The sequence below is a fragment of the Polypterus senegalus genome, chromosome 14 (assembly GCF_016835505.1).
Source record: "Polypterus senegalus isolate Bchr_013 chromosome 14, ASM1683550v1, whole genome shotgun sequence".
In the NCBI taxonomy this organism is placed as follows: domain Eukaryota; kingdom Metazoa; phylum Chordata; class Cladistia; order Polypteriformes; family Polypteridae; genus Polypterus; species Polypterus senegalus.
The window spans coordinates 27673397-27684954 of NC_053167.1; the positions used below are offsets into that span (position 1 = coordinate 27673397).

Sequence of the window (11558 nt, forward strand, 5' to 3'; positions counted from 1 at the left end):
TGTAGATTTTCCTCAACCTGTGTTATGCGAAGAATTACTGGGTGTTACATGAAGTAGCACAAAAGAAAAACGGAGTGGGAGACATTCAGTTGCAATTACAAATAAAGAAGCTTCAAGGTTTTGAATTGCAGCTATCAAACCTATTTCTTATATGTCCCATATATAACAAGAATGTCTCAAGACTGATGTAAGATATGAAGTAGTAGGGGAAGTGATGACGAAGGTGGTAGGGATGAGAACAGCGCTTGTACGCATGCACTGCACTGCCGAGAGCTGATTCTACAATAAAATAAAGAGGAATAACCTTGGAGGTCAATCATCACCCCAAATACGGATAGTAGATGTCGCATAGTATATGTGTACCAAATATCAGGTCAATAGGTTAAACGATTTGTGAGCTACATGTGCTTTAAAATCCTAGACAGACAAATGGACAGCCACGGTAGCATATTATATATAAAACATTGACTCACACTCTCATCAACAAAAACACCATTTCACAGTTTGTTAAAAAACTGAAATTTGTAAATCTAGATCAGTAGATATCCAGTAAGAGAGGACATTTAGGGGTAAACCACCAAAGCACCACCACATAATTGACAACCAGGGGTTTGTTGGGGTTGACGTGAAGTTTCGTGAGTAGTGGCTGCATTACCAAAGGGTAAAAGGCAAGAAAACGGCTGCACAGTAAGGGAAGTGCAATGCAATGCAATTACAGCTGCACGGCAGTTCAAAAGTGCTGGGAGAGACCCAGAAAAAAGATGTGTAGCTTAGAGGGAATATAATTAATAACCTGTATCAATTAAAAAGAATAATTTCCTGTAAAATTGTGTTTTGCAATGACCATCCATAAAAGCCAAGTCACTAGGAAAAGATCGGAATGTTTTACTCATAGACAATTGTGTATCTTCAAGAGTAAGCAACTCCAGTGACTTAATAGTAGTAGCAGTAGTAGTATTTGACTGATGCCTTTATCCCAGGTGACTTAAAACATTTGAAAATAAGATTAGTTATGTTTCTTTTGTTTTTCCAACTGGAGCACAGGAAAGTGAAGTGACTTGCTTACGGTCACACAATGTCAATAGTGGAATTTGAAAATATTTGAAGTCCTTGTTTCAAAGTCTTGACCATTACAACACACTGTCTGCCAATATTATTAGCTATTGGTTAAAAAAAAAAAAAAAAACATTGCAAATATTGTATACAGTTTCCTCAGATGCACCCAATTAACTGACATCCACAGTCTTATGAAATGCCCTGGGCAGAGCCAGGTAACACACCTAGTCTAACACAGGAGGGAAAAATTGTAAAATGAAAGCATCAGGTGTAACATTTTTATTGATTGGACATATGGATTAAATATTCTTTAGTAAGACTTCTTAGTTAGCTAATGTTTCCACCATACACTAATGCAGTCTCACAACAGCAAACGTGACAAAGTAATGTTCTGTCAAATCTGATTTGAAAAGTGTGCTGTAGAAAAAATGGCGTTTAAAGAGTTTTTATAAAAAAAAAAAAATCTAGTATTTTGATACTCAATAATTCATGTAGATATTACAATGTTTTGATTCTTTTTTTAGTATTGGTTTTAAGCAGTATTATTTTTCAGTTAAAGGACAGAAACTTGCAAGCGAATAAATATAGTGCATGCACATGATGAGTTAAATCATGTAGCCCACAATGATTATATCATTGTTCATAAACCTTGAAACCTTCCAAAGCCTGTGAAATACCCCCAATGTGGCAAGATGAAGAAGGGACCCGAGTTGCCTTGAAAGCTTCCATATTGTAATCTTTTTAGTTAGCCAATAAAAAGTGTCATTTTGCTCGACTTCTCACTAGGCTTACTAATTTTAATTCCATGTCAAACCACACTATTGTTGTTTGATAAATAATAGTAATATTAAAATTAGTTCATTAGAAAAAACATTTGGTGAGAAAAATTAAAACATACAAAATAATCTGTAATACTTTAAAATCCCCAAATACAATATTTTTGGACAGATAAAGAACTTTAATTTTACTTAATAACAGTTCAACCCTTACCAATTTAAGACCAAACAAATGCTCCAAAGTAGTACTTTGGAACTTTTAAATTCCTTAAGAAGGTATGCCATGACAAAAGGTTGAGAACCCCTCATCTAGGTTTTAAAAAATAAACATGTAATTTTTTTTTTTCTGTTCAGTTTGAAAATTTGTTCAAAGTGCATTCTTAAAAAATACATGCATTACTAAACTCTAAAACATTCCTCCTCTATTGTTATCCTGGGCTCTTTTATTACAAAGCAGTAGTGTTCTTTACACGTTTCAAGGCTCATTCAGTGTTTTTCAGAACACTTCAAATTTTGTCTCATGCTAATCCCAGCTTCCCTCTTTTCCAAAATATTTTCAGATACAATTTAGAAAGTTGCTATTTTGTATGTCACCCCAAGCCTACTCATTTTAAAGGATGGGAAAGAAAAAATGTACAGTTCAAACACAGCCTATCCAGGTTGTGGGTCATTAAATTGAATGAAAGCAAGTAATCTTTCCAATCATGGAAGGCAGAGATAAAAAGTTGTTACTTGCACAAGTGCAATACAGTAGCTACCAAAGGAAAGGCTTGTGCTTTTTGATCATGACACCTTAGAGCTTACTCGGACTCTGTACAGGTTTCACCCGCAGTACTCCTTCCTGAGCACAGGTGACTGCAAGCACACCATCACGTCTCCAAAGTCTTCCCTGCACAAATCCCCTGCTTTCACCTGTGGAAGGAAAGTTTTCAAAATGTTAGTAAAAAGAATGGGGGTTGGGAACACTTAACTGACGATCTGAAATTTAATACTTTATGTAATCCACAAAAGAACAAATTATTCTAAATAAATTCACACTGGACTACTCCTATTTTATATAAGATTTTTAAGTGTTTTAAGTTCTCTGCAAGAAATCCACCTGACTTTTATTCAAAAACATCAAACCAGCACTATCACAAAACACAGATTGGTCCATAAGGTAAGGCAAATTCAATTTTGAAAAAGTAGTTTTACCTGCCCAGGGACTCTCGCACTCATATAGCATCCATTCATCAGACCGGAAGTTGCTATGGAACCACATTGCATGATCAAGAGATGCTGTAAAATGTGGTCTCAAATGTGGATAAGGCATCAGTGCAGTTGTCAGAAAAGAGAAGTCTGAAACATAGGCAGCAACACAGCAGTGCAGCTTCATGTCACATTCACCTAATTTAAAAATAAATAAAGTTTGTTTGGCAGCATCCTTCTCTCCCTTAGGTCTAACAGTTAAAGTGCCAGATATCAAATTCAACCAGTAGTATGATAAACCTTTCATCCACGTGTCCCTTTTCTGCTTTTTTGATAACACAAAAATTATACCAATGTCATCTGAGAAGCCACTTTCTGTGGCATATATGCCGTTTGCCAAAGACTGTTGTTGCTCCACTCTTGACGGTTTCCCTCTGATCGCCAACCCCTTTCAACTGCATGCTGATCAGTCAGTCCCTGTGCTGCCCTATTGTTGATGGTTAGGAATTTCCAACCTCAAGGTAGTACTGCCATAGGTTTATCTCAATAATGAGCCAATTTCTGAACAACAATATACAGCAACACTACCCTCTAAGATCTTAACGAGGCTATCCCATTTGTACAGGTCACAGGCAACTAATCAATAACTATGATATGAACTGGAACAACATGTGGATGGCTTACACTGTTCCTAACCTGTCATTACCCTGATATCAGCAATCGCCATTTCAAAGCCAATGCCACCTTTTGTGACTTTTCTTTATGGCATATATCAAATTTTCCGACAACAATTGCTGATCTCATCACCAGACCATGTCAATTTAAACAACTGAAGCTTGCTGGTTATGTCACATTTGAAACCTTTCCTGCATAGTCCTGATTGCCCCGATTTCAGACAGCCAATAACATGCTATCTGACAGAGCTGGTGCTGAGTTAACAGGTATGGTGAGTTCAGCTTTCATTTGTGAGGCCAAAACCACCCACACTCTTTTTACACTGCATTACATGACTTGTACTTCTGGATAAGCATTCATTGATTGTCAGCTCTTTCTGCACACATAGCCTGCCCTTATGACTAAAGATAAAACCAAACCTATTTGATTTTGTCAAGGTGAATTGCAGCCTAGTTGCTGGGAATTTCATGCTACGTGACCAACGTCATAGGAGTGGGCCGCTGGCTACTTCTGTCTCACTAAGATTATGTAGATGAAGGCTACGACTAAAAATTGCTAGAAACGGTACGTAATATGACATAGCCTTAAGATGATGCTCCATACATGAAAGCACTATTACCAGCATGGGGCTCCAATTGATTACATTTTTAAGAAGTCTCTACCCTTTTAAATCGTGAGGGGTTGGGAAAAAGGAAGGAGTTTCCTTACTGGTGGACTGCTTTGAATTGGACATCAACCTATACATCCAGTGAAGCACTTGCAAATGTCCCATTTGTCAAAAGCTCTCTGCAGCTCACTATAATATTTTTTCGGAAACCCAGTGATTTACCACACTATAACAAGTTTTTTAATTTTTTTTTTTTTTTTAAACAAACTCCCCTCACAGTTTTGATTTTCAGACTGTCATGGAGTCCACAGGGTTTGTTTGGAGGAATCTGGCTCCCATTTAAAAAAAATTCTGATAGGATTGTTTTTACATTTTGTTGTGTGTATCATGATTACATTCATATATATTCAGCAAATACAAAATTTTCACTGTCTATGTTCTGTAATTCCCCACTGCAGTGCAATATGGCCATAGCGGTGTATGCTGTTTGCCTGAGAAAACATAAGCTGTCAAATGACCATCCTTCTACCAACTTTGTTATTTTCTCTCATCTAATGTGCTAGCGGAACCATAATTACAACTGCAATACTAATGTGCAGCAATTCCCCATTTCTTGCCAGGGGGCTTGCATCAAGATGTCACTACACACAGTAAATCAATTTGTCTTGGAAATATTTACTGTCATTTAACAACCTTTCAGAAAGAAGAGATCTGTCTAAACCAAATAGATATCCAAAGTAATTCACTATTATTACAGAAAAATTATAAACTAATGTGACTATGCTACAGTACTTACCAATGTGTCCTCGTGCCCGGACCCAAAAGAGCTTCTTTGGCTCCATGACCACTCTCTGGTAGAAATCAGGAGGGTTCACAGGTTTGATTTCAATTGGCACCTCCTCAGCCAAGAAGTTATTCAGTCCCAATTTGAACTTCTCAGTAATGTTTGGATCACTGGAATGCATCAAAAGTAGGGTAACAGTTGGCAGACCACAAGACATCCACTCTGAACAATCTGCAGCTCTAGAATTACTATTATTAATATATACGGATTATATATGTACAGTATATAAGTATTTGAAAGAAAATAAGTTATTCACAGCTTTTAATCAAAGGAACCATAACTTGGAAACAAATGTTCACAAGGCCAGGTATAAAATTAAAGCAATGCTATCTTTATTGCATCAAAAAAAGAAATTAGGACTTATTTAATTTGTAGACACATACATCCTGATCTGTAAAACTTTGATGTAAAATCCTACATTTTCCTTTCTTGGTCTTTTACATTTATGAAAGGTCTTATTATATATTCAGACACTCTTAATTAATCTATGCACTTTCTGAACCTACTAACTCCAATACAGGGTCACAAGAGCTTATGCTGGCAACAATTAGTGCAAGGCAGGAACCAGATATTGATGGTGTGCTATTCTGGCATTGGTCACACTCACATACATACCCATCTATGCTTCAGGTAAAAAAAAAAAAAATAAATCTCATATTATAAAGAACGGGTTTTACAGCTGGTAATAAAAGATGACAGTGCAGCATCACAATGACTGCAAATTTTAAAAAAGTCACTGTCATTGTGTACTTTGCATGTTCTCCCCATAGCTGTGTCTGTCTCCTCCACTTACTTTTGTTTCCACCCTGTTTCCATGAGGGTATCTGCCATTTCTAAATTAGCTTGGAGTATGTATGTTTAGATAGTAGATTAATAAAATGGATGTGACCTCTATATTTCAATAAGTATATTAAACCCACAAGACAAAATCAGAAAATTACTCAGAAACCTGAGGTAGTTTTGGATGAGTTCTTCACCCGTGAGCAGCTCTTCAGGTGGAGGAACAGCTGGCATGCTGAACTGATGCTTTAAAGGACTCGGCTGAACATGCTGAAAAGAGGCCTGGCAGATGAAGATCGATTGCCCATGCTGAACTGCCTTCACTGAGCGGACACAGAAGCTCCTTCCATCACGGCTCCGATCTACTTGGTACACAACCGGCACCTTTGGGTCTCCTGTGGATGAGACCTGTTGCAATTACTTTGAATCTCATCTGGAACAAGTAAGGATCACAGTGATGCATCAATCTTTACACTATATTGGCAAAAATATACTGACAAAGCCAAACATTTAGAAAACTATTCTTTACTTCTTTAAATGATACCAAGTTTGTGAAAATAAACTAAAAACATTTCTTCATGTTTCCCTAAACTCTTAAATTTTTATCTAAACAGAGGAGGACAATACTCCTTCAGACATAGCATGAGACATTATTCTTGCCCAGTTAAATGAAACCACTATCAATCACTGCTTTCTCATATATTTTTAATTTAACTTGATAGTTAAAGCCCATGATATTAAACTAACCCAAATGCCAAAACACAGAAGCAAAGAGTTCACAATTGTAAACAGGTCAGAGTACATACCAAGAAATGAATTGCGTTGTTTGGTGTAAGATGTCAGTACTTACCAGCTCTCACAAAGTAACAGTGAAGCGAATGCACAAAAAAGGAATCTTCCACAGACTTGGCAGCTGCCACCAGAGCCTGGCCAACAATCTGTCCCCCAAACAAGCGGCGAGTTCTTGGTACCCAATGGTGGGTTCCTCTACAAAAGAATTAAAGGCAACAAACAGAAAAAATGTACTTCATGCGAGTAATCAACCATCCATTTACTTTCGAAGCCCTTAATCTAATTTTGTGTCAAAGTTGGAGGCATGATGTTAACCAACCCTGACCAGGCCCCCAGTCCATCTCCAGTTTAATCTCGAGTATCAGGTGTATCAAATGAAAATGCCAAACGTATCCATTTCAAACAAATAAATAAATAACAGCTTTGTTGCAGTTTATGCTGAATGAGCGAACAGCTGACTAGAAGTCTTGCCAATCCAACATCTTCTCACCCAAGACAGAAGGTGATGTGATCGACTGATCACACGATAACCTGGAATGTACAAATTGGTCTTTTCAATCCAGACCGCTACTGTACAAAAATCACTCAATGTCGACAGCACAAAAAATATAACAACATGTAGTACTCTTGTAGCATTTTGTAGATTTTGTGTTTTATTCAAGTTTGTTACCTTTTATGCTAATTAAAAACTTTGTGTTTCTTGAGGACTCAGACAGCATTTCTGTAATATGTAAAAACATTTTAAAGTCCCTCCCTTTCAAAGACTCTAGAGTACAGTAGGAAAAGGATCTCTCACTTGACATTTGAGAAAAAGAGTGGAAGGAAGCAATGCACAGAATTCACTCGAGCTCCATTATATATTGAGTGCATCTATCTCGTTTAAAATTGTCCAAAATGTTTCCAGGGCAAGATCCAACCTGTGAACATTACAATCAAGTTCTAGCCTCATTGGGCCATATGTTTTGGTCGTGTACCAAATTAACATCATTGTGGACCAAAATCTTTAAATGCTTATCAGACCGCCTTGGCATCACAGTCCCTCCTAATCCACTGTTTGGTGTACTTCCAGGTAGGCTTAACGTGGAAAAGGACAAACTGTAATTACCTTTACTGTACTTCACTATTGGCACATAGACTTATCTTGATCAAATGGAAGAATGCTAACTCACCTCTTTTAAGTCATTGGGTAACTGATGTTATATATTATCTAAAATTGGAAATATTCAAATTCTCACTTAGAGGATCTGTACAAAACATTTTCAGAACTTGGCAGGGTCTAATCAATAACATTTTAGAATAAGCACTTAAACTGAGGAAGCAGACTCTCTTCCCGCTTTTTTATTCTATTTATTTATGTACATATATTTACTTTTATTAAAGTTTTACTCTGTTGGCCTAGCTCTTTTTCTTATGGGTGGGGGTTGATTTGTTTCAAACCTAGTTTTGTTAAACTTGACTTGCTTGTATGGAATGTTATTTGGTTTTAATAAAATCAATAAAATGTAAAAAAAAAACCAAAAAACTTGTGTTTCCGATATTTACCTTTAATTAGTGTTTTATGTGGATATTATGCTTACCATTGTTGTATATTCCCTGCTGTTCATTCTGAATTTTTGTGAAGTGCTTTGAGCATGGGAAAGGTGCTATATAAATAAAATGTATCATTATTATTATTAAATTATATGAGAGAAGTATAGAGATAAGTGTTTTCAATGAATGACGCTATATCATATTAATAATAGTTGGAATAGCTAGCCATTCGTTTCACAAATGCATTCATATAGCTACAAAAAACACTAATAATGTAACAAATTATTAATTTGCTGGTCAGTGTGGCTGGGCCTCTCTTGAAACTTCCAGTCAGTCTCATTCCGCATATTAAGTATTCTTCAGAGACGTTTTTAAGTTAGGAGCTCATAGGGTTTTGTATTAGGTTCGTTTGTACCTCGTGTCAGGTTTTTGACAGTTCAATAGGAACACGCCTCACTCTGTCACCATACTTTCTATAAATAAATGGTTGTATCTCAACAATGTTAAAACATGTTACAAAAACAAGCCCAAATTAATCGATATCACAAGGATATGCAAGTCATTCAACTGAAGATAAGCTAATCCAGTAGTATGACATCCACTTGTATAGGGTGGTCCAGATCTAATTATGCAATTTTCATTACGCTATAACTTAAGTTTATTACATTGAAAATCACCCGAAAAATCCCGGACCATCGAGAAGTGTGCGAATTGACGATATGAAGATTCGTCTTCGCGCCGAACTAGAATTGTCCTCGCATAAATCAAAGTCATCAAGATGATCTGGATCTGCATAATTAGATCTGGACCACCCTGTATAAACTCCCCATTCCAAGCATACTTGCACGTTTGACAAGAACTACTATACAAATCCTATCTTAGAATTCTTAGAAAGCAGTGGACATACCTGTACAAATCCGTCTCCAACTTCTCCAAATTTAAGACACTTGTGACGAGCACGCTCCGAAGGTCTGTCTTCTGTTCTTCTGGGTCATTTTCGTTTTCAGCAACTGCATCTTTTCCCATCGAATTCAACGGCTCGTCCTGGTTAACACTGGGGGACGAAGCCATTAATAAAGATAGAGTTGGAATAACACAGTGCCGCTAAGAGGAGTCTCGTCACATGACGAACACTGCTCACGTGACCAGCATACGTCAGAAAGAGGTTCGTCACGTGACGAGAGTGGCCCGTGATGTCTGTTTGGACTACAGATTGACGGCACTTAAAGTGAGAGGTACAGGCTTTGGCAGATTCACAGGATGATTTTTTTTTCATTTTATAATAACAATATACATCATTCAGTAAATTCTATCAATTATTATAAATGATACTGCCAATAATGTTGTTAGGTTAGTACTAACGCGGTTGTGGTCAAACATTGAACGAGCAGATTATTTCAACAGTTCGATAATGCGATGGATTAAAAGAATTTTCACCCGCCCAATAAGTGACACCTAAGCCCTTTTTTGTTTCAAATTTATCGTAATTTTCTGCGTTTTAATATAACTTTGCATAGTGTACAGCTGCATTTGTAATTAACAACTGAATAAACAATGTTTAATTTGGCAAGACCAACAAGGTAAATGTATACACGTCTATCTAACTTATGTTGCAGTCTGACATAACATTTATAAGACAAACTACTTGAACATGGGGCATTTGATACTTTTTTTTCACAGTTTTAACGGAGAGCCCCTGTTCTCCCACTCCTTTCCAGTACCAGAATATTGTCCTGCCGCATTTGCGAGATGGGCAGCAGATGCCTTATTTGTCATTCTTCTTCCTATCACACAATCATCTTCTACATTTTGCTTCACATTCAGCAGATGACATTGCTCTTCGTTTTTGTTCTGCATTGAAAACGGTCTTACTGCTAGCCACATTTTTTGCTTCACCAGAGCGTATCACATCATAAGCTTTCGATCAAGGTTCTAGTGGTTTGCTAATAATCACGTGTCAAAACGAATACAGCCCTCAGCATTTTATACACACACATATACAGTTAGGTCAATAAATATTTGGACAGAGACAACTTTTTTCTAATTTTGGTTCTGTATGTTACCACAATGAAGTTTAAATGAAACAACTCAGATGCAGTTGAAGTGCAGACTTTCAGCTTTAATTCAGTGGGTTGAACAAAAAGATTGCATAAAAATGTGAGGGAACTAAAGTATTTTTTAACACAATCCCTTTATTTCAGGGGCTCAAAAGTAATTGGACAAATTAAATAACTGGAAATAAAATGTTCATTTCTAATACTTGGTTGAAAACCCTTTGCTGGCAATGACAGCCTGAAGTCTTGAACTCATGGACATCACCAGATGCTGGGTTTCCTCCTTTTTAATGCTCTGCCAGGCCTTTACTGCAGCGGCTTTCAGTTGCTGTTTGTTTGTGGGCCTTTCTGTCTGAAGTTTAGTCTTCAACAAGTGAAATGCATGCTCAATTGGGTTAAGATCAGGTGACTGACTTGGCCATTCAAGAATTTTCCACTTCTTTGCTTTAATAAACTCCTGCGTTGCTTTGGCTGTATGTTTTAGGTCATTGTGTATCATGAAACACCGCCCAATCAATTTGACTGCATTTAGCTGGATTTGAGCAGACAGTATGTCTCTGAACACCTCAGAATTCATTCGGCTGCTTCTGTCCTGTGTCACATCATCAATAAACACTAGTGTCCCAGTGCCACTGGCAGCCATGCACGCCCAAGCCATCACACTGCCTCCACCGTGTTTTACAGATGATGTGGTATGCTTTGGATAATGAGCTGTTCCACGCCTTCTCCATACTTTTTTCTTGCCATCATTCTGGTAGAGGTTGATCTTGGTTTCATCTGTCCAAAGAATGTTTTTCCAGAACTGTGCTGGCTTTTTTAGATGTTCTTTAGCAAAGTCCAATCTAGCCTTTCTATTCTTGAGGCTTATGAGTGGCTTGCACCTTGCAGTGCACCCTCTATATTTACTTTCATGCAGTCTTCTCTTTATGGTAGACTTGGATATCGATACGACCCCTGGAGAGTGTTGTTCACTTGGTTGGCTGTTGTGAAGGGGTTTCTCTTCACCATGGAAATGATTCTGTGATCATCCACCACTGTTGTCTTCCGTGGACGTCCAGGTCTTTTTGCGTTGCTGAGTTCACCAGTGCTTGCTTTCTTTCTCAGGATGTACCAAACTGTAGATTTTGCCACTCGTAATATTGTAGCAATTTCTTGGATGGGTTTTTTCTGTTTTCGCAGCTTAAGGATGGCTTCTTTCACCTGCATGGAGAGCTCCTTTGACCGCATGTTGTCTGTTCACAGCAAAATCTTCCACA

The 11558-nt window shown here is 37.4% G+C and overlaps 1 protein-coding gene across 1 annotated transcript; it reads right to left on the reverse strand.

Moving 5' to 3' along the window:
* Window positions 1-1325: 1325 nt before the first annotated feature.
* acot8 (acyl-CoA thioesterase 8) lies at window positions 1326-9383 on the reverse strand. Its single transcript, XM_039734996.1, has 6 exons — window positions 9156-9383; window positions 6777-6913; window positions 6096-6321; window positions 5099-5256; window positions 3027-3218; window positions 1326-2744 (listed from the first exon to the last, which is right to left on the reverse strand). The coding sequence occupies exons 1-6, from the start codon at window positions 9317-9319 to the stop codon at window positions 2626-2628; spliced, it is 996 nt and encodes a 331-aa protein (XP_039590930.1). The 5' UTR covers window positions 9320-9383; the 3' UTR covers window positions 1326-2625.
* Window positions 9384-11558: the final 2175 nt, after the last annotated feature.